The sequence below is a fragment of the Xenia sp. Carnegie-2017 genome, unplaced genomic scaffold, assembly GCF_021976095.1.
Source record: "Xenia sp. Carnegie-2017 unplaced genomic scaffold, XeniaSp_v1 HiC_scaffold_13, whole genome shotgun sequence".
In the NCBI taxonomy this organism is placed as follows: domain Eukaryota; kingdom Metazoa; phylum Cnidaria; class Anthozoa; order Malacalcyonacea; family Xeniidae; genus Xenia; species Xenia sp. Carnegie-2017.
This window is the reverse complement of record NW_025813436.1, coordinates 2,806,333-2,833,128: the sequence shown is the minus strand read 5'-3', so window position 1 is coordinate 2,833,128 and position 26,796 is coordinate 2,806,333. Positions and strand designations below refer to the sequence as shown.

Below are 26,796 nucleotides of genomic sequence, written 5' to 3'. Positions count from 1 at the left end.
TTGACGTACCTAACAAGATACAGCATCCTCTGTGAATTCATGATGCATGAAAACCATAACTATAAAGTATTTTTATTTTGGGAAGACACTTAAGATTAATTTTTGCTAATATTTCAATTTTTGTCAATTTAGCTGTTTTTTTCAGTAAAATTTGTTGAAGAAAATTGCAAACACATCGTCAAACGAAAACTGAAAGCTTAGATAAGTGTCGTAGTGGTGCTTATCCAAGGAATTTTTGCTCACTGTCATGCATTTCTCTACATGATCAGCTCCAATCATGGGTTTGCGAGTTTCGAGAATGCTTAGAAGTGAAACTTTCTTTGAATAACTTCTATTGATGCCCTTGTGCGAAAATGTCGCAAAAACGTCATGTGATGGATAATGACACATTGTAATTTAGCGTTTACTAAATAGTTTTCACTTCCAAGCATACATGTATGAAATATAGTTGTCATTGTAACTGACTCATAGGGTATTGAAAAACAGCAAATTCAGAATGAAACAAAATAACAAAAGAAAGCAATACAGGTCTATAAACAAGTCTCAACTTTAACGTTGATATCACACTGATCACATTCGACTTGACAACACCAAACAAATCTACAGTTACACTTTCCTTTCCGTTTTACGTATTTTGTCTTAAAAGATCGACCGCAGCACATAGACTTGCAGCTGTCGCTCCCGGTTGACGTGCTGTTGCATTGGCGACCACGCGTTCCCATGATGCTCATGTGAAGATTGCGCTGGCAAAAGTTCTCTGAGGGCGCGAAATAGGTAAGTTTGGTCGACGTGATTTTCTCACGTCGCGAGCGATCTTTCCTGTACAAGAAGTTGGATGTTTTGTTCCACTGCGAGCGTACGGATCTGTTGTACATCTTCCACAAATGATCACCGACGTTCGTGATCGGCGGCGTGACATACCAACATATTTTGTACGCACACGTGTCGGACTTGCCGTGACATTTACATTTTTTTACTCTTAATTTTCGTACCAGCTGTTAATGAAATGGAAAAAAAACGCGTAAGAAACAAAAGAATTATCATTATGGTTGCCAGTGAGGTGTAGGAGAGAATCGAATCGTCAATATTAATTTCCCTTTCAAGGTCTCGAAATCATGTAAACATCTCTTAGTGGTGCTGTATGAATGTTAGAACATTATCATTATTCATTTCTTTAGAAATCTTTTCTTTTTACTGTGATCAAAATCAGAAAATTAAAGCCTAAGGCCTGTTTTATACGTCGCATTTTACATGAGCCGATGCATTTAAAACAAAAGATAATGAGACATTTTATTTCATTTTCTTTTGTCTTTAATGCATTCGGTTCAAGTAAAATGCGACGTTTGAAACGGGCCTAACAGATCATAATGATCTCACAGATCGGATTGGCTCTTATCTTTATAATGAGCATCACAGGTGATAATGAAAAACTCTTTTTTAAAAGCCAGGGCATCGCCATTTCGATAAGTTGCTTTTAATTGAGGGAGGGCAAAATTTATAGAAGCACGTTCTTCCTTATCTTACACACAATACATCAAATTACATACAAAAAAATATTTCACAATTTTTTGTAGCAGTTTGAAATTTTGTTGACCGTCATATACATATAAAAAATTGATAATTTTTGGGTTATGTCCAAAGGTGGCACCCTCAACAACAACATCCAATCGAAAATATTTGGGTTGGTTCATTTGTGGCTTCCGTCAGTAACATCAAATGAGAAGTTATCGGTTTTTAATTGTAGCATTCTCACTTAAACACATGAGACTAAACACTATTCTTAATTTGTATATAGCATATTAAATGGTGACTCTTTTGAAATACGACCTCTTTTTACAACTAGAAAGCGACGTAGCCTCATACAAACTTAAGTCCTGCTATTTTAATGCATCTAAGGAATTCTCTAGTTTGGCCAAACTGCGGTAAACCGTTTACTAGAGGCGACTACACCTTCTGAGTAGGTTTTTTCCTTTTGGCAAGTTGCTATGCCAAAAAGCAGCAGTAGTATATCGTACGAATGTCTGGGTAATGTTAACATCATTTTGCATCTATAAGGTGACCTCTTTGAGGAAATAGACACGGGTTAAGCGGAAGACTACTGACGTCTGTCGCTTAAAATCTACAGCTTTGCGAATTAATGTGGCGAAATTGGTAAAAAGTTGTCATATCCTGTACCGGAACACGACTGTCAACGTATTTTGGAGCAAATATTCAGATTTTTATAAATTCTTGAAATCAGGTGTGAATAAGCAAATTTTTTGGCAAATATTATAAAACCAAACGATTTATGAATGTTTGACGTTCAATGTTTTAATTTTAAGGAGTCATATAGTTGTAAATACTGTAGAATGGGGTTAAGTAAAATGTCATATCATTACTTAAAGTTTGTCTAAACGATAAAAACAATCAGCCACAACAAATTCTTGAAGATTGCTTCTCATATAGTCGTCAGAGTCATTGAATTGTCCGAATTGAGACGTTTCAGTCATCTAGACGAAGACGTCTTATATCGTCTTGTATTCTACAGACTAATGAACGACTCATATGACTAATTGAGAACAAAGCTTAAAACTTGGCGCAATAACAGATTGAGTTTCAATTGATTCTCCAGAGAAAAACTTTCTTTTCAAAAATGCTACAGCTGAAATTAATAAACACTTCAGCCCCTTTAAAAACACGCGCATGAAAGGACGAAAACTACTTCAGATGACAACAATTCAATTTTAAACGTAAGCTGTTTTTAAGGCGACGATAAGAAGTGAAAAATTTCGCAACCGAACATACTATTTTTGTATATCTGTTGGAATGCGTGCTTACCTTTCGTCCGACCTCCTGGTTGTGAGCGCGTGTCTTCCGCGCGTGGTTTGTAACCCTACGTGGATCCATAAATCGCTTGGCAAAATAAAAGCCATACTGTAGGTTATGAGGACAACCTTGCCAAAATTCGTTAACATCTCTTGGTTTTCTTTTACTGTTATTTGACCGACGTTTCGATTTTGGTTGTGAACCACAGCCACATGGTTTTCCTTTTTTGCCGTTTGCTGCGCATGCTTGGGATATTTCCATCATCACACTTGCGGCAGTGAGGGCTTGCACGAACGCCGTTTCTCGAGAACCTGAAGAATGGAGAAAAGTGTGAATAAAATAATAGCCAGTAATATGAAAATGATGATCATTGTTACGCAAAAATCATTAAATCAACTTGAGAATATAGCCATAATAGCTACTAGCCCAAAATTTCAATATGTACAAGCAATTTAATTTAGCAAAAATGTGAGCACCCTGATAAATGTGGGATTCAGGTGTATTTGTCTCTCTCTCATTACTTTACATCATATGTGTTAAAAACACTCTAAAATACTTAAACTGACAACAAACGTGAATCACAGTAACAATCACATTCACACAACTTAATGGTTACAAATTAAAAAAATTGTGAAATCAGATCTATTTTCTACTAAAATTTTGATGGTAGAGAGTCACTTTCTTTCACTGTCTTTCATATATTAATAATAAAACGGAAATCAAATTTGTTAGAAACAATGCAGTCATTATTGCCTGCATTGGACTATCAACTATTATTTTGTAATAGCTATTGCTGTAGTCATATAGAAGTATGTCTTTTGAATGGCCATGTCCGTTGCTTTGTGCTGCTATGATTTATCGAGTTTCCGCACGTTTTAGACGACCGGAATAGAAGTATTGAATTATAAATGATAGAACAAGCATACAACACAGACTGCTGTAACTTAAAATGATAGAAAGTGCATCCGGTCCGGTAGTCGGTAGAAATCAGTGCTTTCCTGCAGTTATTCACATGGAAAAAGCTGTTCTCTTCACGTTAATGTGGACTTATTGAAATAGAAAAATGTGGTCATCATGTTTTAAAATCTTCCCTGTCCAATCTGTTCCATTACCTCATTACAAGCAGATAGATGTTGCAATAACTACTACAAAACCTTGGAGCTTACAATTGCAAACCTACTCTCAGATCAAAATTCTAAGATTAGGCTATTTTCCTAGCCATTTGTACAGACTGGCTACAATAACTCAAGAATATATTTATCTGAAACTGCAGACTTTGGAACATTTTTCTTTGCGCAGGCGTGCTCTGCGTAAAAACATATACAATATTCAGCCGTACTGTCGAATATATAATGAAGCTTATGGTATGAAAACACAACTATGTCTGCCCTTACCCACCCCTCTCATTTTAACGTTTAAAAACACTTTGCAAAAGTACAAAAACACCACAAACACACAAACACGAAAGGAATGACAAAACTGTCATCCAAATATAACCTCATTGACATCAAAGCGCCTATCGTTATTTGTCGTCAAAACATGTCAAGAAATTGCCTTCCGCGCTATAGAATTCGTTTTCTTTTCTGGTTTGGAATGGTAATCATAATCTGTTACAAACACAAATAGTCGAAAACAAGTAAAATTCTCAACAGTGGATAAGTCTGTCTGTCTAGTTTGGTTTATTCATGCGATTGTCAAAGATTTGCCATCAATTTCAAGCTTTCAAAGAGTTTTAGACAAACACTGAAAGCTTTAGACTAATTGAGAAATTCTGCAGATGACACATTTGTTGCACAATTAATATTTATCGATAGCGCACGGACTTATATAATTGAAAATAACAGATTGTACGTCTAAGTGAATTGAAACAACATGTGATTTGAACAAAACTGCTGAAACATCAGGGATTTTTATAAGAACACACAGCACCCAGCGTTATGACGACAATTTTTACACAACAAAAGCCGAACCTTACAGCATATGTTTTTCTGTAACTATGTAAACCTCACAAATTGCAACACAATCAAACAGCGAACGAGTAAACAGTCAAATTGTTCAGATGCTGAAAACAATGAAATCGAAACTCGAAGACATTTATATATGACAAAATGTACATTCTAGAACTTTCACAGAGGAGAAAAATTATTGTGCTGCATAATTTTAAAGAAAAGAACCTGACACTCAAGCAGAGGCGTTGCGTACTTTCAAGTCTGATTTGAAATAGTGCGACATGCAACCGATGGTGGGTCAGAGGATGGGCGAAGGCATCGTACAAAACGCTTTATTCGAGTATGATTCCGTGCTATTTTTGATCGATCCCGCTGAGGAAAAACGGAAAAGAGAATAATTGTACTTTTTGTCATTGTAGACGCGTTACAAGAGATCGCAACAGGAGCACAATTGCATGTAGCTTCGGCATGGCATGGCTTTGTTCTCGATTGTTCACTCTAAAATGATTGCGTGACGATTTGTTTTCGTCTACTAATTTTAAGCGACGTGTTCTTGCCATGGCGTTTTAATTATTCAATTGCAGTTACAAAAAAGACCCACCGCACAGTTGGTCAGCGAATTCCACCGCACAGTCCATAGACGACAGGTCGCTGAACGACGCAATATTTTCGTTTATTTTGAACTGTCGAAAAGCTGACACGCGACGCTTCGTTGAGATAGCAGAAAACATACCAAAATTAGTTGCTCACGCGAACGACATATATATGTACCCAAAATGCAACTCATACAAGCATTTTTTACCGAAATATTGAACGCTGGTTCAAATTGTCTTTAATACCATTCTAAGTGCATCTTTATTGAGTTATTTAGCTGTTTGTCATTTCTTATCTCTAAAGACCATCAACTTATCACATTAATAACAGATAAGAATCTCGTAGCTAATATTCATTCTGTTATTTTCAAAATGTGGGCTCCTATCTTTGAAATAAAGCTCGGGTGAATGACAGGCCTGTTACTATATAAAATTGTATCGTTCCAAAGTTGCATGCAGATTGTTATTAATCAATTAGCGAACTCGAGAAGAAACCAATTAAGTTATCGAGTCCAAATGACTCTCCCAGTGGGAGGTGTATTTGTATTTTGTGATCAAGATCCCAAAGACTCTCATGTCGACAAATATACACATCTCTAAATAACTTTTCTACATCTGAATGTATTAGCTAAGAAAGAATACTTTTTATAATAATTAAAATTAGAACAAATCATAATGAACACATTTTTCTTTTTAAATATATATGAGACACAAATCTCAAGACATTGATCTTATACAACAAAAAACGCCGAAAACATATGATGAGACAGCAAAAAGCTTTTCCTACTTATTTCATCAAAAACTTGACAATAAGCAAGAAAAAAAATCGCGACGTAATCATGGGCAAACTTATATAATAATTACGACTTATGTAATTTTGTTGATGGACGTAAACAAAACACGAGTAAGTGGAAATTGAAAGACACGACCATTATTGCAAAAGATATCCGAAGAATTTCGCATTCTCCAAAACGTTTTTGTTTAAGATATGAACGGTTTGAGATTACAGTGGTACTTGAACAAAATGTTAAGCTCGAAAATGACAGATGCAATAAACGTTATTCACATTATAACTTAATAAATACAATCAATTATCCTCAACAACTGCAGCTCATTCCCGTCAATCTTTGTTTTTGGACACAAACATGTTGTTGCAGCTCGAATAAAATCGTTTTATTGAAAATGTGCCGCGCAAATAATTTGTCAGATTTATAACGCTTTATCCCGTCATTAACAGATATCAGTAATTATTCTTCGACAAATATATGTTTTGTATACGTTCGAGTTGTTTACCTGTTGGGAGGTCTGTATCAAAATATATACCTACTCAAGCTTCCTGTAAAAATACGTATGAAAAATTTAAAAGTGGTGAATACAAGCCCTCGACATTCTAATCTTATTAGATATATTTCAGTTCGAAACATGTACTCGAAAATCCAAGATAATCATTGGCTATAATGTTATAAGTAGGTGCGTTCAATGGTCATATAATTTAAATAACATGACGTAATGACTTAAGCAATGTCGTGATAGGAGCATAGTATCAATAACGTTTTAACGAGTTTCAAGATGAAAAAAAAACAAACTTTTGGTGTGTAAGTATATGAGTATACTTGTAGCAGCGGTATTCGTGCTATACTTCATCAAATATGGAATTTTGGGAAATTGGATGACTAGCGATTAAACATATCATAAAGATAATCGGAAATAGTTGTTGTGTTTTGTGACCTACTTGCGTGGATTACTGCCGTAAAAAATGCTAAAGTCAACGAGATCGAGCGTGCCATTAGCCACATATAATCTTCGTATGTATGCTATGTCATAATACTGTTTGATTCTTAAAAACATTTTTGAAATGATTCTGCACACTTTCGCGTGGAGTAAGCCGATTTCTGAACATTCTTCATTTGATGGGATTTTAATTTTCTGACGTAAATTTTTAAGGGATTCTCGGGAAATGTTCTAAGAAAGTTTATCGTATCGCTTGTTTTGATGTTATTTAGTTATTATTATGGTTAAAAGAAAGAAAAGCGCGTTTTTTTCGATCGGTGCGTTTGTTCCAGTAAAACTAATTTAGTATTTCCCATGTGGGTTGCTTTTGTAAGTCGCTTTATAGAGAGCCTAATGTCAAATATATTCGGACAGTCGATGGATACGTCACCGATAGAACGTCATCTCTGTACCTTAGGTCATGTTTGTAGATCATGGAATAAAATAAAAGTCACCGTCAGTTCAAGCTTATGCATGCAAGTGAAAAAACTCAAAAAAAAACATTTCTCAAGCTTGGCGAAAAACAACCTATGAATGTGTGCGTTTTGAAGCTTTATTCTTTAAATAAATGAAACCGTTTAAAAATAGATATAGGGCTGGGAATTGCAGTGCAACTCCAACTACGAAACACTCACGTTTTTTGAGAAGCCCTTCTTCCGAAAAAACTTGATTCCAAGTGAGGGGAGAGCAATTCCATCGGTAATCCTTGAACTGCCTTCTGCATTCTTCTAAAGCATTTTCAACGCCTTTCTTTACATGTCGGATCATTTCAGGATGTTTGGTGCATATATGACGCTGCCGTTTGTCAAACCACTGCATTGCACGACAATACTTTCGGATGCTAGCCAGTATCTTTCGTTTATTTTGACTCCCGTTTGTCAGGTAAATCGTGCTAGAATCGAGAAAGAGAGACTCATATATGTGGTTACATTGAGATGGTCGTCATCCAAGACTAAGAAACGAACAAAATGCTTGAGAATTTTACAAAATAACATTAACATGCAACTTGATATTTGCATCGTTAGCATGTTGTTATGTGGAAGTATAGAGCGACCGTGTCTGAAATTACCAATAAAAGCAAAGTTCCATAGATCTGATAATGATCAAGGTGGAGGAAAAAAGGATATACTCTATTTAAGATGATGAGGCAAGTGTTGGGATTCAACAACAACTAAGAGTGTGAAAAAAAATTAATCCAGTTCACAGCGATCTACATCAGACAACTTTTTAACGTTTTATGCTATGTACGATGCAGGAAAGTTTGCGTGCTGCAATTTCTTTATGTTTTCTTATACCTACAGCGAGGACAAACATCGCCTTCCGGAATGTAACAAAACCATATGAATATGGTGTCCTTTCAAACATTATTCTAAATTGCATTGATTATTTCACGTTGTTATTTGCCACACACACAAAATGTAAAAAATATGCGCTTCTCACGGAACGACTTTATCGAAAATACGATGCTTTTTAAGTCTTCAACTCATGTTTCCATTGGAAATGTCAACTCGCAATATTAACATGCAATCTGAAGTCATCTTCTATTTTGACGTATATATAAATGCATTGTGCCAAATTTTCGATTAATTTTCGTTGATTCGATGACTGATCCATTTCAAAATAATGACATGTAAATTGCGACAAAATCGATTTAATAACAGTAAAAAGCACAAAGACATCTCTCAAAACTAGCCTGAAACATAAAACGATGCCGAAATTTTCTAGATCAATCGTCGTATGACAACGAAAACGGACGCCAACACGGCTCCCTCATTTTGGATTCTTTCACGTTTCAAAGTTATTACGTCTTTCGTAATCCCTAGGCCTCAGGGAAAGATAGTCGAGTTTCTTTCTTGTACTAAGCAAATTAATAAAATCCTACAGCTTGTAGGAAATGTCGTTTGACGTGTAACGATTCATGCAAAATTTTTATACAAATATTTTACAAACAAATATTTGCATAACTATAACAAGTGTCGCTGTGTGGATGTTGTTCACCGAATTTAAACTCCATAAAAGTAAGTGCCACTTAAGTTGGTGATTTGACGTATTGTAAGATAACATAAGTAATCTTTCCTAAAGAACAATCATCTGTATTGCTTTATCAAGATTCACTGTGATACGATTTTGAGATACAAAGAGAAAACGAAATAATACAGTTATACAGTACGTAAAAGAAAGTTACACACAACTCTTTTGACGGCTGATTTTTTAAAACAGAGTATCGAATGGACGATTTGACATTCGATTTCCGGGGTTCAAATGCGCTTTAACAAAGCGAGTATCAAAAAGGGCAGAATAAAAACGTTCCAAAATGCTGGGGTTAATTCATATTTTTGTTTCGCGGTAAAGTTGCGTCAATACACGTTGAAGTATTTACGACTGATTGTGAATACCAACTCAAGCATTACTGAGGACGCACACTTGACGAGGCGAGAACACAGACGAGCGAAGGTCATTGCACGAGATATCATATTAAAAAAATTACTGAAAGGCACAAGTTTCAGACATAATAATTGTGTAAAGTTGACGTCACTTTTCGACACATTATATTCAACGTCTCAATAATGGACGAATATATGAAGTCTATGTGCTCTTCCTAATTGCGACAAATTACTACACATTGAGAATCAATTCGCGAACGCATTGTAAATCTTCTACATTGTAAGGTCAAAGTCGTTCAAATGATCACTTCAAATTATTGTTCCCTCGACATTTTGCGGTAGACTTTTGAAGAAAACTTGAGGAAGAGGGTTGCACAATAGGGGTTTGGTAACTAATCACCAATACATTCTATAGAAGTATGGAATTGAAACAGAACACAGGCACAGAATTCCTAGATGTTTTCCGATCGGTTTCTGATGACACTGATAACGTGTATAGAAAATGCAAAGAGTTCAAATAAATTTCATAAAGTCATTGTAGTCTTACCTAAGGCCAAGTAACAACAAGAATCCAATACGAATGAGTTTACATGGGGACGAGCCTCTATTTATAGCCATAGTTCTTTTATCCTTTGTTGACTTTGATACAAGAGATCTTCTCTTCGAAAGTACTTCAGACAAATGCTACAGCTGTAGACTGATACGGCAGGTTATATATATCGTGGGTCGTGCACTAGATTGTGGTGTTGTGCGCAATAACCTCTTAAAACGATAACCGGTCTTTAAAAGCTTTGATAGTTTGCGGTAAGAAATAATTTCCTCTCTTGTCTTTGTTTCGTTCTCTGGTAAGATAAGACAGATAGCTGGCAGCGATGCTGCTGTTATGGAGATTCTTTCGAGTAGCGTTCACAATTAGTAGCACACGTCTAAAGCGTTTTCAGATGTTCGTGTAGTACTTCTCTTGGGTCGAGAACACAACTGCGTTCCCATGCAGCGGAGACAGCGAGTTTTTAAAGACAACGCGCGCGTAATTAAATCCGCTCTTTTCTGATTGGTCTTCGTGATCCGGTAATAACGTGCGAAATGATTAGAGCAATCAATTACATGCACAACACGCAATCCAAGCCAGTGGGTTCCGCTGTGCCCTGTTAAGCGCGTCCCTCCCGCGTGTATGCAGCATTTTGGCTATGTATTCAAGTTTCCGAAACATAGCGTAGCCTATACGTGTACGGATGTACAGATTGCAGCGGAAGGTTTTCAGAGGAGTTTGAGCGCCGAATTCGGCCACAAAGAAGATTTTGAGGGATTTAAACAGTCTAAATACGTAAAGCAATTACGTATCTAGTACTACCTGCTAAAGAGCCACTAATTAATGTGTCTCTTGTCGAGAGCAGGTTATTTTTTAGACGAAAAAAGAAAGACTATTTGACTTCGCATGAAAGTATTTAAAAAATGTCGCATGCCATAATTGTAACTAAAGACCGCTTTACATTAATTTATAACATTTCTTTGTTAGTAAAAGTCGCAAGCGATTGTTACATTCTTAACGAACGTTAAAGTGGCCGTGGAAGAGTTAAAAAGTCCTTTTCCTTTTTTGATTTGATCCACAAGGTCATTTTGTCCGTGGTGGTGAAATAACAAAGCAGACAACAAGCGGTAAATAGAGAATAATTGTTTTTACAAAACGCCCACCGTAGAGCTCGTATTAAATGCGCAAAATGTGGTGATTTAAATGACAATGCAATTTGCAAGAATGGCCATTTCTACTTTTAGAAAAACTATAAAAGTATTCAATACATCTTCAATTGTAATCTATAGCTATCGAGTTTCACCAGGGACCGTATTCAAATGAAAAAAAAGAAATTTTCACATAGTCATAACAAATAAACAAAATCTCACAATGAGACAACATGGATCATGTTTCTCGGTGCTCATGTACAATTTTTGCAATGTGCAAGCAAAGTTTGCACGATCTAAACTTGAATACATTGCTGAGGACAGTAATGGCGCAAACGGAACAAGTAGAAACATTGTATTTTTAGCTAAGCTGAGAGAAGATGATCCGGCTGTCCCATCTCTATTGCCTAATGAGGTTTAAAGTCAACTCTGTAGGAAATCAACATATGGATACATCAAGGGTAGGGCCTTTCCCAAAGGGAAATATCTAAAATGTTATTCATTTAATTGACAGAAAATGCTTAAATTTTCACACGCAGTAATTGTAGCATGTTGTCAACTTATGGAATGTGATGGCAAACGCCCAATCTCGTATGCCGGTACAATCTCCTAGATCGCGAATGAGCCGTTTAAATTAAAGTCAATAAAAGAAATTCAATTTGCCAAAAGACGCGAACAAAATATTTTTGTGTAGCTTTGAACGATTTCCACCGCGAATTAATTATCGAGCAATTAATGAAATGAAGTAATTTCTTTGTTTTGAAACGACAGAGCGGATGCCTCTACACGGATACACTTAAAAATCAAATTTGTAAAGTAGGTAAGCGCAATACTGAAAATATGTCTAAAATATTAATAACGAATTCCTTTCGATTGACATAGGCATACAAAAACGGTTTTGACGTTGACGGTTTTGATAAGAAATTTCTCAGATATGTAATTTCACATAAGAGTTTATTTTACACGCGTGACCAAATAAGGCCAGACGACAGCATGACTTACACTATTTGTAGGCGTATAGTTTAATTTTCAATCAGAAAAGGGTGTTAAGTGTAAAAACAACATGCTATAAGTTTGAGTTAATATAATGTAGATGAAAAATCGGGGATTCGTAAAAACGACATATTTCGTCTCTAAAGACTCAGACAATGTTGATGATCTCAGATAAACATGACTGAGTAACTCGGATTGGTCTGCAATTAATCACATTATTTCATAATAGTATTTTAGTAATTGCCCCTTTCGGCAAAATTCATCGGAGAAATTGTTTTCATGACAGAAAGAAAACGTACCATTAAATCTTAGAGATTTTTTATTTAATCGACATCGTACATATGCAATGACAGTCTATGTGATGAGACGGGGAGTCGTCATATGTGGGCTGTGGCCATAAAAAACACTTGTAGTCGAGTAGTAAGGAAATGACGCCATTACAGACTCGTCCAGTTCTAAGCGGAAGCTACATTGTACTTAAAGAACGTTTGAAAAGAACAAAAACTCAAAAAGTATACATGCCTAAGTCTCAGAACTTTTTTTTCTTTCAACTGCTTTCCGAACAATTTTTTCGAGACAATTCACACAAATGAAAAAACCACCTGAAGCTAACACATTTTCGTGTTCACACTTCTTAATTCAGCAAAAAATAAGGTCACATTGATGCTGTAGGTAAGTATCAATTAAGGACTACGAAACTTTTCTCGGCATTCCTTTCTATTAAGAATTCTTATAATGCATTCGAATGAAAATGAATAGATACCTAATGAACTTTTTTGTGATATTAAAGGAAGATTAAACATATTTCTAACTATTCACTTTTCAGTTCGAAAATGCTGAAAGTATTAATATCACATGTGCATGCATAAGCCATGTAAATTTTACTTATATAATACAGAGCTATATATCTTTACGTGACACTGTATGATCTTTTAAGTTGCTATAGTCATTTATGAAACTTTAAAAACAAGTTTTAACATATATACAAAAACAAGAACAATTGAATATGTGTGTAATGTACCATTTGAAATGGCCCAGCACCTAATTGGTCGAGTTCAGCGAGAAACGTGGCATTTCTCTGGTTATTTACCTCGTCACATAATATAAACTTAACATGTCTTAATTTGAAAGCGCCAGAAAAACTATGAATTCTTATAATCTGTCCTCCGAGCTTGCACGACACAATTTAAAGTAAAAAAAAGTTAAGGAAAACAAGGAATGCAAACAAAATATCACTTGCTCTGCCTCGTGTTTGTCAACTACAGAATGACAATTTTTACATTTTTTGCGATTATAAATTTTCCGTTTTACTTGTAACGAGATTTTCACAGCATATTCTATGTATTTACCAGCTGGGAGAGCAATAGTTTCTGACAATTTTCATTATTTTCTCCATATACATATTTCAAAATCCCCCTAAAACCTTTTCCTGTTTTGGACAGAAATATAGACTGACATTAAAGAACAGTATATACACCGTACGATCGTAAAGTGTAATCCAAATCTACAATCACACGGTCTTCTTTGCCTCCAACGGCAATCCATTTAGTAAAAGTCGTTAAGCTCGTTCGAGATGGTGGTAGGGGAAAGAAACCCTAGGAAAGGGTTTTTCTTGCTGGCAGAAGTTTAGCATAGCGTTGCATGCGAATACACACACATGATATAAAGACTAAAAATTTTCAAGTAATCAACATTGACAACAGTTGCAAAGGGATTTCGCTTGACGTAATTATTCCATATGTTTGACGACAAGTAGAATCGTGACAAGAACAAAAATATTGTGTGACTATGTGACCAATAGACTTCTGGAAAATCGAAAATTTCTACTTTGACAAATCTCTATTTGAAAAAGATTTCGATGAATATATGATACACAAAAGAATTCTTCGTGGGATAAGAGTGCTTATTTATTTATTTTTGAAAAATAGCAAATGGTGATAAAAAAGAAAACGAGGAGTAGCTAAAAGTGTCGATCTTTGTTTCGCTGGCAGGATAATCTTTCCTATAATCGCAGGAACTGAAAGAATTTCATGATCACATAAACGCCGACTCCACTAAGGTTCTTTGAAAGAACATTTAGCAGGCAAATATTAATCTTTCCTGAAGAGCGAACCACACGACGTGCAATGATTATATAATTACACCGATGGAAAACACACATATCTTTAAAGTAACCTTATGTTACCCGACTGCACAAAGAGAACAGTCAACACTGCTCTTACTTTAAACACAGAGTGTCTTGTAACCTTCATTTTCAAAGTAACAGGTAACACTTAAACTATAGCACAATCAACTTTTGATGCACTTTTCTTACGTATGGTATATCAGGACTTTCTTTTGTATTAGAGGGCACCAAATTAAACAACTCATGTCTCTTTGAAAATACAAGTTATAATACAAGTCATAGTAAATAGAACCGTTCCTTGTGAAGGTTACGTCAACACATGAATGCCATTGTTGTTCATTAGAAAAGCAACTCCTCGCATTGCTACTCTCTGTCTCGGGCACACTTCTTGTTGTAACGTTCATTGAACATCATTTCATCACAACTTTTGTCTTTAAGGAAGAACAACAGTTTATTGGATAAGTAAGAACACGGTGCCGTCACGAAAGAAAATTGGCAAAAGGCTGTAACTTCAGTGCCGTAATTAGCACGTACTATATATAATAGGATAAACACAATTTGTAGAATTTTTCTTTACAAAAACCAAAAGAAAATACTTGTAATTTTGGCAATTACTGAAATAAAACAAACACAAAATTCAAAACAAAGAGGAAGCTTCTGAAATAGCAAAGGACTTTGACTTAAGTAAGGGGTTTAATTAAAGCACACTAATTCAATATCGGATTGAATATCTGAATAGAAGAACAATGCACCAAAATAAGTACAAGACCTAAAGATAAACTTAGAATTTCAACATCAAGTGCCACAACACTCAAATGGAAGCATAAAACTTCGATAAAACCACAAGACGTCCACACACATGAAAACAAAATCTCCTCATGAAACGGTAACAGACTGCACTTCCATAACTGATTAACCAGTATTCGTTTTGACTTTTTGATCAGCAAGATTCAAAAATCACTCACATCGCATGTTGAGTTGCATGTGAAAGTTGCTTTCTAGTGTTGAACTGTTTGCTTTTTTTTGCATTCACATGCAGCTGATAAAGGTCTATCAAGACTTGGATTAGAGAGAACATGATCACCATATACGAGTCAATGGGGTCGTGAAGGTCAAATCAATATGCGGCCATTCATGATGTTTGAAAGAAAAACATCTGATCATTTCGTTTAAGTTATGCGTAAAAGCAAATCACTATTCACAGTGCTTTTGAAGGATGAAACCGTTGTCTCTTGCTGATACTAAAGGCTATCTCCATCACCACCCTCCCCACTCGATTCCCCGTGGATTAAACTAACTATGGACGCATTTATTCTTAAGAATTATATCATAAAACATTGAGCTTATATATATATATATATATATATATATATATATATATATATATAATATAACATAACATGATAACTGAAAACCATTCCATCGCTTTTTTGTAGGGGATCCAGACTCGCGTATTTGTAAAATTGGTGCTAGATTATATGCATCTTGTTTTTTTTGGCGATGACAATTTGAGTAATGTACTTTTAATAATTATCTGGGCGTGCTAGAACATTCTAAGTATAATGATGAAGGCTTGCGTAAACATCCATTGACATTGAACTACAAAAAATGTTAAGCCACTTAATTTGAATAAACTATGTCATAAACGCCTAATGCTCTTACTCATGTATGATTATAGAAAATACGGTAAAATTGACATTTCCACGGAAAATGGATAAAAATTCAAGAAGTTGCTTAGAGCAACTCGCAAGCAGTCTTTAACCTGAATATTCTATTAAGTATAAAAAAAGTAATACAACTAACGCGCAATGCATGGATTAGCTTCCCTTAATTTTGACTATATGTATGAAACAACATTGCTGCTGCGCACAATTGATGCTCGAGCATTCACTCAATGAATGAGCGACAGGCAACCACATCTAGACTAAATATAAAACTTATAATCAGATATAAAACGTGCGAGCCCAGGTGGTGAAGAATGAAAAGCAACATAAGATAAAAGTGGTCACCTAAAAGCATATGTCGCGACGTACATAGCTCGTTACATTTGTGTGTGATCACAGCAGGAAAGATGGATCCTTGTGAAATTATAAGTAACACTTAAATTATCTTCGAAGACTGTTTTTTTGCCAATTAGTTGGCTACATTTTTAAGTCATGCTGAAAATTCCCGAATGCCTATGTTGTAATGAGACTATAAAGCATATAAGTTGCTCCCATTGTATTCAATGTTTCTTTTTTCGTGTTTAATAAAAAAAGACAAGTTTTTTCGTTTTAACACGATATTCAGTATGTAAATGCCCTTCATCATTTCTAACCAATTTTCCATTGTTGCTAATGCATATAATATAGCTATTCATAGTTGTATAAACAATCACTGTATCATAATACTACTATATTTATTTACACATACGTAATATTCTTTACTATACTGAAGATGGCATCATGAGATGTTGGAACATGTTTATTTAAAAAAACACGTAATTATTAAATGAGCATTATTACTAGAGCGTTTAGCTACGCAATAACGGTTTCTTTTTCCGTTTTCCGATAAAGTCTTGTGTAGCTAAAATATAAATTACGTTAAGGTTCAAATGCTTTCAAGTTTCATGCTTGCGTGCATTGTCCAATCATAAGATTTTTGTTTTTTTTCCAATTTGAATGGATGATGTATGAAAGTTGGAAACTGGAAAGTTGAAACTTGATGACGTCAAACTCTCTTCTAAAAATTGAAAAACTGAAAAATACAGCAATCCGGCGAGACTGTTATTTGAAATACCGAAAAACTCCAAAAACAAAACTTACCTTTCACTAGTACGAGGAACGTATTTGAATGTTACATATTCTTACTAGTAAACCTAAAGAATCTACAAACCAGCATGTTCAAACTCATGTTAAACGTTGACGAGGGACACAAATGCACAACATAAGGAAATTTCAAAGGGATTCAAAGGATGTGAGATAATTAATCAATCAAGCAGTCACTTGACTTAAACCGAGTCAAGCCGCCTATAAAATTAGTCCTGACTCACACAGATAAAATAAACACGAGCATGTAAATGTTTAAGAACAAGATTTCTCGGTTTGTCGATCTTTGAAATATTATGTTTTTTTTCTGAACATACCATTATAAGAATTGCCAAGCTGGTGGTGTAAAATACAATGAATAGCAAACGTTTGTCAACTAGTTGAATATTTTACGAATTAATTATTGATTTACGTCTTAATTCTTAGATCTTAAATGTATGCACACGTAAATTTATTGTTTTCATGAACATATAACAATATAATAAAGGACATGATGTTAAACTCATTGAAGTGTTTGAACATGTTGATGTTGTTATTTTTATAAATTAAATATTGACATGAAAGATAACATTCAAGATTTCATCATCAACAGTGGATGCAAAGATTTCAAGAGAAAAAGTTTAAGCAGCACACAAAGGAAATGCAATAAAAAATAACAAGATATGCATTGACTGTATTAGATCACCATGTTGGTCAACCATGGCATTTTAATGAGCAAGCCCAACTTTGCTGAGTTTGCCTCAAGTCGATACACTACAAGATTATCTGTCCATTGAAACATGATAAGCACCGCTAAAACAACACAAGCTCGCATGGTTTCGCAATTTACTAATATTTCGATGTTTTTAATTTTAATGATATTTCCTATTCAGGAAGATGCATTAAATCGATTTAATTTCACACGGACAGGTTTCACGAAGAAATGCGCAAACACTCACGCCCAAATAGCATCCGTCTTTAGTAACACTACTGTGGTTTGAAAAAACGCATTACTATTACTCAATTTCAGGTAATACTATGTCCCATCAAATTTCGTTAATAGAGTAATACACACTTGAGAGTAAACACAAAATGCGTACTTGATAATATGTATAAAATACGTAGTTGACAATAAGCATGAAATATGCACTTGATAATAAGTATAAAATACGCTTTTGATAATGAACATAAAAAAGATTTTTCGAAGTTAATCATACCTTAACTATCAGCATGTTGATATAATAATATTACTATAACAGGCAGCGCGATAATTTCGTAATTTGGTAAAAATTAAGCCAAATTGATTGTCTTTAGCTATCATTTTCCAACCTCTTACAAAAGTACAAATTCATTCCATTCAAATCACTTCAAAGTAATACAACTAAATGAACGACTTATCGGTTTGAGCTTTCCATGATTTCGGCTTTAGCAAACAAGACATCATAAACAATAAGGTCGTCACTTAGAAATGCGCGATTTTACTAACACAACTTTAATATAACTTAAATAATAACTTTACTATTACTAACATCGTAATTTCTGTACTAAGACCCCTCCGGTGGGACTTATTTTATTTTAAACAAACATTAAAAGTGGGCTTATTCTAAATATACACACTAGTAGTTTGGTTATTTTTACGTAACACAAATGCAGTCATATTTTAGAACTTTAATCAAAGTGCAATAAAAGTAGAAATAACAATTGCTACAGTCTGACAATTGTTTTTGGCATTTTTTTATTACATTTTACTCCGACTATCGTTGTTTTGTCGGGCATTGATTTGCAGCAGGGGGGAGGAGGCAAATCGTGAGGGGATGTTATTTTTTCTATGTCTTGAAAAAAGCTCTTATTAAAGAGAGGAGGGGGGGGACTAAATACAGAAATTACGGTATATCATATAAATCTTTGAGTCAAATACAAAAACAAACTCTTTACAAAGAGGCGCTAATTACCCACGTCGGGCAAGAATAATCTTGTTTTTGCGGTAACATTGAAACAAAACGTAAAAAGTAGTGAAAGTATTTTCCCACGATTTCAGAGAAAGGTCATGAATGCATCTTGGGACAATATCACCCAGTATTCTAAAAGCTCACTCACACTTACACTCATTGCGTGCGCTTCCATTCATCGACAGCCAACTATTTTCTCCATTCACAGCAAGATATTTCAAATCAAGAATTACAGTAGTGTAAAACATATAAATAACGATGTTTAAGACCTACTGGTCTTAAGACCTAGGGGTGTGAGGGGCGAGTGAGCTTTTCAAATTAAGGCGTACATGTGGAAGGGTATGGGGTAAATAGCACGAACTATTTGCTCTTTAGACGTATCATTTCTGTAATGCATTGCAATAATAAACCCTAATCATAGAGGTAGACACCGACTATGTGAAGCTATTGCCTAAACTTTTAAAAAAAGACCCTATCCTTAAAAAAGGCAAATCTCTTCTAAGGCTCACTTAAACCTATAAACATACCTGAAGTGCTCAATAAATAGGCGTAATATATAGTGAGTTGGCAATTGGTCAGAAAACCATATTAGCAGAGATTTGTTCGCGTGAAGTGGATAATAAGCTATTTTTTGCAAGCTTTGAAATGCTTTTAGACTGAAGGGAAATAGCAAGAAGCGTAAAATCACGCACATCATCATGAAATTGAAAATTTCACAAATGGCTGCTTTTTAATAAAAGCCAGGGCGCGAACTGAGTTTGACAAAATAAATGGCATCCTATTAGTGAGCATTGCGAAATGATCGCAACCTTTTTAAGAACCTAGCAGAGATATACATCACAAATCAAAAGCAAAATGGATTCAAGTTGGACAATATGCGTGTAAAATTCTCTTTTGTAAATGTATGACTACACAGTAGTAGAGAACAAATCGCCAGTCAATAGAAATCAGCGAATTCTATGAAGAAAAAATTTCAACATTGTTATTTATGCAAAACAATGATGAAAGATTAACTTAGCTAAAATAAAACAAAAATGTGTGATAAAACAATATTTGCATTGGGCAATTTCAATAAAAAAGCGTATATTAATTTCCATATGGATTTGGCAGCTCAATACAAAACAATGACGTCAGTAGGACACCACCTCGTCACATTTTTTAGGTTATAGTTACAGCGCCAAAAATACCTGCGTTTATAACAAAAGCAACTTACTCACTTATAGCAAGAGCTACTACAAGTGGTTCTTGAAACAGATACTTCACAGTTTTTGCTGACAAATGAACACAAAAAATAGCACAAAATCTAGGCAGACAATAAAGCCATTTTCAGAAAACTCAGACTAATTCGCCGCTGTTAGTGAAAAAACTTGAGAAGAGTTAGTTGTACCCCATGACGTAGCTAAGTTATTTTTTCATGGCCAAAATCACAACTGGTGAGTGATAATCTGTCCAAAGAATCTGTCGAAGTACAATCAATACCAGAATCCAATTTTTGTCATCGATGCATTTGCTATTTAGACGATTTTGCGCGCTTACATTCGTCACTATAAAAAGAGATCGCGAGAATCAACGGAAATGATTTATCTCATACGCCGTTTAATACAAAGATTTTTGAACCGAATCAAGAACAACTTCGGCGCATAAAATATTCGCCGTCGAAACCTGGCCTTGATGAATACAATTCTTAGCAGTGATTCTCATGTACATCAGCACTTGTGAACGTTTTACTACATTTTCACAACCGGCGTTTGTTTCCATTAACTTTTTTAAAAGATCCCTCTCACTTTAAGAAGTAGAATTAACTTGGTTAGTAGGCGGTTATCTCCATTGGTCCTTGAAAGTTGCATGAAAACAGCAACGGACACAAACTGCCTGTTGTTTCACTTTATTAATAAAATTCGCAAAAATGTCGTCATACTTTGGATTGGGAGACACGATGACATACCTCAAATTTCTCAAGAAAAATATTAAACATAATCCAAAGCAGTTCCCATACCGGAGCACAGAACCGCTGAACCAGAACACACTACATTAGTTATAAAATTCGGTCTCTTTCTTTTCCATTCACATGTCTGTTTTCTTTTAGTAATTTTGTTCAATTCCTTGAATGACATATCATTGTACATCAAATATTTATAATTTTCACGATATAATACGTTCAAAATGTAAACAGCTATAAATATTCATCAGCTTTACCTTAAAATGATATTTGTTTCTGCAATGTATAGATTATTGCTAATTCCTCTTAGTTTGTTTTATACGCAATCGATTGATGATGATCTTCTTTTATACCGCTCCAAGAAGTGAATTCATTCGCCCTGAAGAGAATCTTCTTTTATGATTTGGATCAGACGAATCACAATATAACAGCATATTCCATGGCTGTTTTTAATATCTGTTGAAAGACTAATCTGTTTGAATTCCTTAAGACTTTTTTTGGTTAATCTCTTCAGTTAATCTCTTCATGTACTTCAGAAAAATTCATTCCAAGGTATTTCATATAAAGGATTGGATAACATTAGTGTATCTCCGTAATTCTGCAAAATTTCTTGATCTTTATATTGGGATGGCACAATGTGCTCATGACAATTTCATTGATTTTGTTGCTCCCAAAACATCGTAAAGCTGTCATCATTAAAGTTGAGTACAGTTTCTGTATCAATTACATAAGCTGTCATTTGGGATTGAGAACAGCTAGAGCAACTGCTTTTCAACATGATTTAACAGAATTTTTCTTTTCAAATTGAAATAGATAACTTCTATGATAATATTGGTAATGATAACTTGATATGACGATACTATCGCCTACCAAACCAATCCATTTCTACGTATGCAGTTTTTCTAGTTATGCACAAAAGAATGTTTTTCTAACAAATGCCACGATCAATACATTAAAAACAGCAATTAGTTTTTTTCTAGGATTCTGGATTCAGATTTTCATAGGAGGCACTCCAGTAAAATGGCAAAATTTCAGTTCATTCTATCACTCGACGATATTGTTTTAATGCAAAATTTTTCGCTACGCCTGTAGAATCGGGCTTTCAAGCTTCGCACTCACATGCAAATCAACTGATTAGAATCATGTTTCTTTTACAAATACCAAAAATGAAACTAAGCACTGAAGATTAAAAATGTCATATATGAAGTGGTTTATGTTATTATAAAGAACTTCTTAATGTATTAGTAACATTATTATAATTCAACAATCTCACTGTAATTCAATTCCCACAATTTATGTGTTGAAATGAACTGCCCATTTCTTCACGAAAGCTTTCTTCAAAATTAGACAGGGTATCCCCCCCACAAATAATTATGTATGCATTTTAATGAAATTTGCACGATAAATTTATTTTAATTTATTTTTATTTTATTCACTCGCTAGTTAGCCCATGTTCTTTGCAACTTATGGAAAACACGATTATGTTTTTTATGGCTGATGTGTTTCAGTTAATGTCGCTTTGAATTTACAAAGCTTCTGCATGATAAATTTGAGATGAAAATCAGTTTATGACAGCAATTCCAACTTGTTCTGCTTTTAATATTGAATAAACTCTACGAAATCCCAGAGACGCAGAACTGTCAAGCACATTAAACTGTTGTGAATGTCAATTACATTATTGCGCATATTAATTTTAGCGAAAACATAATTATTTTATGCCGGTTTCATTTCTTTGGGAGACCATGTTGAAGTCAAAGCCTGATGCAAAAATTTCTTTAAAAACATATGTTTTCAACTCGAATCTCATTTACACAATACAATTTGCAAAAATTTCAAAAGAAATCAACATTTGAAGATTGGATTGTGATCCAATGCAAGAGCTCTACTGGTTAATTGTCACAGATTTTTTCATTCTTCAATCAGCTCCAATAGTGGATTGTACAAAAGGAACGGCAACAAAAACTACACAAGTCTCACTTTCAAATGTCACACAGAATCGTTTGATGCTTACTTCATGGCCTGGTCTAAGAAATCTTTAGGTTGCCCAAGACTCAGAACCATATCTCTCATTTCTTCGTCGCTAGCCCAGTCTACACCGCTTCCATAGATAAGCGACTAAACACGAAACACGTTATTTCAACTATCAGAAAGACCACGTTCTTAGAATATCAACATTTAAAGAAATGTACTCTGCATCCTTTGATACAAAGTAACTATTAGTCCACAAATGTTTTCAATTTCATTCAGTCTTTGATCCCCGTTCTATAACGACCATAGGAGGATTGCAACAAACCTCGTAAATATTTCGAGCCACTTCATTCTTTTCTTGTTGCTCTTTTATTTGTCTACGTAATCTGCAAGTTTTATTTGTTTGTTATAAAAAGTTATTTTACTTCTTTGGACAGGAATATCACTTTCATTAAGACGGAACGCTAAAAATCCCACTTAATTCATACAAGGATACGAGCAAAACCGTAGGATGTTGGCACAATCTCTTGACTATCATATGGTGATCAATTTCAAGACCAAAATTTGAAACAAATACTGCAGCACAGGTCTAATGCTAAAACCACGCCAGCAACTAATCAGCACACTCACTTAAAAGTTTTGTAGCCTATTTGATCAAATCTCAACTCTTAATATAGGTTTCTGGGCGAGCTACGTTACGGGCAAACTTTTTAAGTAATGACCAATTGATACTACATCGTAATAAAGTAAATGGTTTGAACCCGGGAGTATCGTTACATGTTTGTAAATGTAAATCATCCAGGTTGGTATAGTCCTGAGAAGGAGTGTTTTTGTTGTTGTTGACTGACTTTTCGACAACCTTAGCGGTAGTCATCTTAAGAGTCAAAAAATTTTTTTGAATTTGAAGACAACAACAAAAACAGTCCTTCTCAGGACTATACCAACCTGGAAAATCTACATTTACAAACATGTAATGATACTACAACGTTATGGCTATAATCATCTCCAGAGCATTTAGATAGAATTCACATCATTCTACTCTCCCAAATGGAGAATAACTGGCCAATACACTGTTTTTCATAAAGCTATTTGATTACTTGATACACCTTGACTCGGTCTTTGTTTCCTTCTGACTCTTGGATAGTTCCTTTTTGAGATGTACGTCCTGATAAAGCAAATAGATTAAAAGACGTAAAGTTTATGCTTGGTAGGATAAACATTATTTATAACTGATATATTTCCACCAAATGTCATGATCAATGAGCAGGCACTAACATAAAAAATTCACCAATAGTTTTTAAATATGAAGGCCAACTTTCCCTACTCTAAAGGCCACAGGCCGCTGATTTTTCCAATCGCAAAATATAAATACAATTTTCGTTAAACATCAACGACATACAACAAAAGTTTAATAAAAATACATTCCTCGACTTAGCTACAAATATCACTATAAAGTACAACGTTAAAAAGCAGCGGGTTCTCCAATGTACGCCACGTACGTGAACTAGGCCCAGGCACAGCACCTCACGGTCAAACACGAAAAAAGCTTTGAGGCCCAAAAAGTCAAGAAAGATCAAATTTTGGTGTTATAGAATATAATGCAAATGTTCCTGAAATCTTCAAATCTGTCTAAATAAATTATTTCCCTGAGGGTGATATAGACACTTAGTTTAATTTTCCTTTGAATAATGCGGAGGCCCTTGTTTGTGGAGGCCCTTGGGCAGCTGCTCAGTCTTGCGCTTTTCATTAATTCGGCACTGAATGTATCTCAAATTCATGTTGAAAAGCAGCTTAATAGGTTGAACATAAAAACGTGCGCAAAGCAGGCTGGTAAAGTTAGAAATTCGACATTGACTTACTAATACTTCTTGGGAGTATACGCGTGAATACAATTTTAAAGTAAAATAATGAAATATTTGGTTGTTCATTCGATTCTCGACCCGAGTCAAGAAAATAACAAGGGTAAAATTTGTTTTGTACCTTTCCACAAGCATCAATCAAACGAACCGCAAGACCACCTAAAGATTGTTTTGTCGAAAGTGATTTTCCGAGAAATTAAAAATTCAGATTCAGATTAATGATTTTTTGACGTTGAGATCTGAAGCTTTATCTATAATTGTCAACGAGACAATCATGAACAGCACGCCTTAATCAAGGAGTGTAAACAAAAGATAAAATTGTTGACACAGTCCTTACTTTTGTTTATCACAACCAGTAGCTAAAATGACAACTCAATTCCTATGCATCACTTCTTACATGCATGACGGGAAGGCTAAAAGACAATTTCAGGAGGTGAAACAAAATATGCTGAAAATTTAACTGTTGTTGTTGTTGTTGTTGTTCGTCCATCGCGAGCGATGATGACCTTGACCAGTTAACTCAAGTACTAGAAGATTGGGTACGGTGAGTTCTGAGGTGGCTAATGAGCCCAATCTTGGCATGGAATGTTCTTGAACACGAAGGGCAAACCAGAGATGCATCTGATGTTGAAGCACTGGCTGCTCTTGATTTCCGCAGCTCACGTTTCTGTTTGGCGTCCACAGTCCGCCTTTCTTCTGATGCTTGACAGCCCTTAAAGATGAGATCGCGCCAGGTTGATCGGTTCCCTGCAAGTTTGTCTCATGTTGCGGTGTTGATGTTAAAGGACTTCAGTGAGGTCTTTAATGTGTCCTTGAACCGCTTCTTCTGGCCTCCGACTGATCTTTTGCCGTTGGAGAGCTCATCATAAAGCAGTTGCTTAGGTATCCGCTCATCTGGCATGCGAGCAATGTGGCCTGCCCATCGGATCTGTGCTCTCATCAGCAAGGTGTAGATAGATGGCTGGTTGGATCGAGAGAGGACATCTGTGTCTGGCACCTTGTCTTGCCACTTGATTCTCAATATCCGACGGAGACAGGTTGTGTGGAAGTGATTCAGCTGTCTCGCATGCCTCTGGTAAACAGTCCAGGATTCACATGCAAAAAGGAGAGTTGGTAATACAATGGCAGAGTAGACCTTCAGTTTCGTTGCAGTGGTGATCCCTCTACGCTCCCAAACGTTTGTGCGCAACCTGCCAAATGCGGAGCTGGCTTTGGCGATCCGGTTGTTCACCTCTGCATCAATAGTCACGGCTCTGGAAAGAGTGCTCCCTAAATATGTGAATTTGTCAACTGTCTGCAGACGCTGTCCATTCACCAGTATGGTAGGCTCAGTGTAGTGTGTACGAGAAGAAGGCTGATGCATGACCTCTGTCTTCTTGGTTCTGATGGTTAGACCAAAGTTGTCACAGGCTGCGGAAAATTTATTCATGCTGATCTGCAACTCCGATTCTGAAGACGCGTTGAGGGCGCAGTCATCAGCAAACAGGAAGTCACGAATGAAGGTCTCCTTAACCTTGGTGATAGCTTGCAGTCTACGTAGGTTGAATACGCTCCCATCCATTCTATATTTGATAATGATTCCATCTACACCATCGTGACAAGCATCAGTTAGCATGGCAGTGAAAACCATGCTGAACAATGTTGGAGCCAGTACGCAGCCCTGTTTGACACCATTTGTGACTGGGAAGGGTTCGGAGTATTCACCATCAGCTAGTACTCTGGCCAACATGCCATCGTGAAATTGACGAACCATCAAGATGAATTTCTCTGGACAGCCAAACTTGGACATAATTCTCCACAGGCCCTGACGGGAGACTGTGTCAAAAGCTTTTGTCAAATCGACAAAGGTGGTGTACAGATCTTGGTTCTGCTCTTGACACTTTTCCTGGAGTTGTCGTGCTGCGAAAATCATATCAACAGTTCCACGGCCCTTATGAAAACCACACTGTGATTCTGGTAGCAGTCCTTCTTCAAGGTGGTCTATTAGCCGGTTTAGTAA

General features: G+C 35.5%; 2 protein-coding genes and 2 long non-coding RNA genes across 5 annotated transcripts in view; 2 read left to right on the top strand and 2 right to left on the bottom strand.

The window, feature by feature from the left end:
- Positions 1–395: 395 nt before the first annotated feature.
- Positions 396–10,486, bottom strand: LOC124453200 (protein Wnt-2-like). Its single transcript, XM_047003966.1, has 4 exons — positions 10,049–10,486; positions 7,753–8,009; positions 2,818–3,116; positions 396–995 (listed from the first exon to the last, which is right to left on the bottom strand). The coding sequence occupies exons 1-4, from the start codon at positions 10,117–10,119 to the stop codon at positions 531–533; spliced, it is 1,092 nt and encodes a 363-aa protein (XP_046859922.1). The 5' UTR covers positions 10,120–10,486; the 3' UTR covers positions 396–530.
- On the top strand, positions 8,921–11,407 carry LOC124453206. Its single transcript, XR_006951019.1, has 2 exons — positions 8,921–9,135; positions 11,018–11,407. It is a non-coding gene; the product is annotated as an uncharacterized LOC124453206 (long non-coding RNA).
- Positions 11,408–14,293: 2,886 nt separating this feature from the next.
- Positions 14,294–14,939, top strand: LOC124453212. Its single transcript, XR_006951020.1, has 2 exons — positions 14,294–14,437; positions 14,735–14,939. It is a non-coding gene; the product is annotated as an uncharacterized LOC124453212 (long non-coding RNA).
- A 7,801-nt stretch (positions 14,940–22,740) lies between these two features.
- Positions 22,741–26,796, bottom strand: part of LOC124459553 — a 31,539-nt gene continuing 27,483 nt past the window's right edge. For both annotated transcript variants that reach the window (XM_047009009.1, XM_047009008.1), the window contains 3 exons: positions 24,045–24,103; positions 23,264–23,324; positions 22,741–23,085 (listed from right to left, as the gene is read on the bottom strand). In XM_047009009.1, the coding sequence (XP_046864965.1) occupies positions 22,978–23,085; positions 23,264–23,324; positions 24,045–24,103 (228 nt within the window). In that variant the 3' untranslated portion in view covers positions 22,741–22,977. The remainder of the gene's footprint in view (positions 23,086–23,263; positions 23,325–24,044; positions 24,104–26,796) is intronic.

Coding starts and splice junctions, on each gene's coding strand:
- LOC124453200 (XM_047003966.1), bottom strand. CDS start 10,119: ATGGCTATAAATAGAGGCTCGTCCCCATGTAAACTCATTCGTATTGGA. Junction 8,010..10,048: donor TTGTTGTTACTTGGCCTTAG/GTAAGACTACAA, acceptor TCTCGATTCTAG/CACGATTTACCTGACAAACG. Junction 3,117..7,752: donor AGAAGGGCTTCTCAAAAAAC/GTGAGTGTTTCG, acceptor TCCATTCTTCAG/GTTCTCGAGAAACGGCGTTC.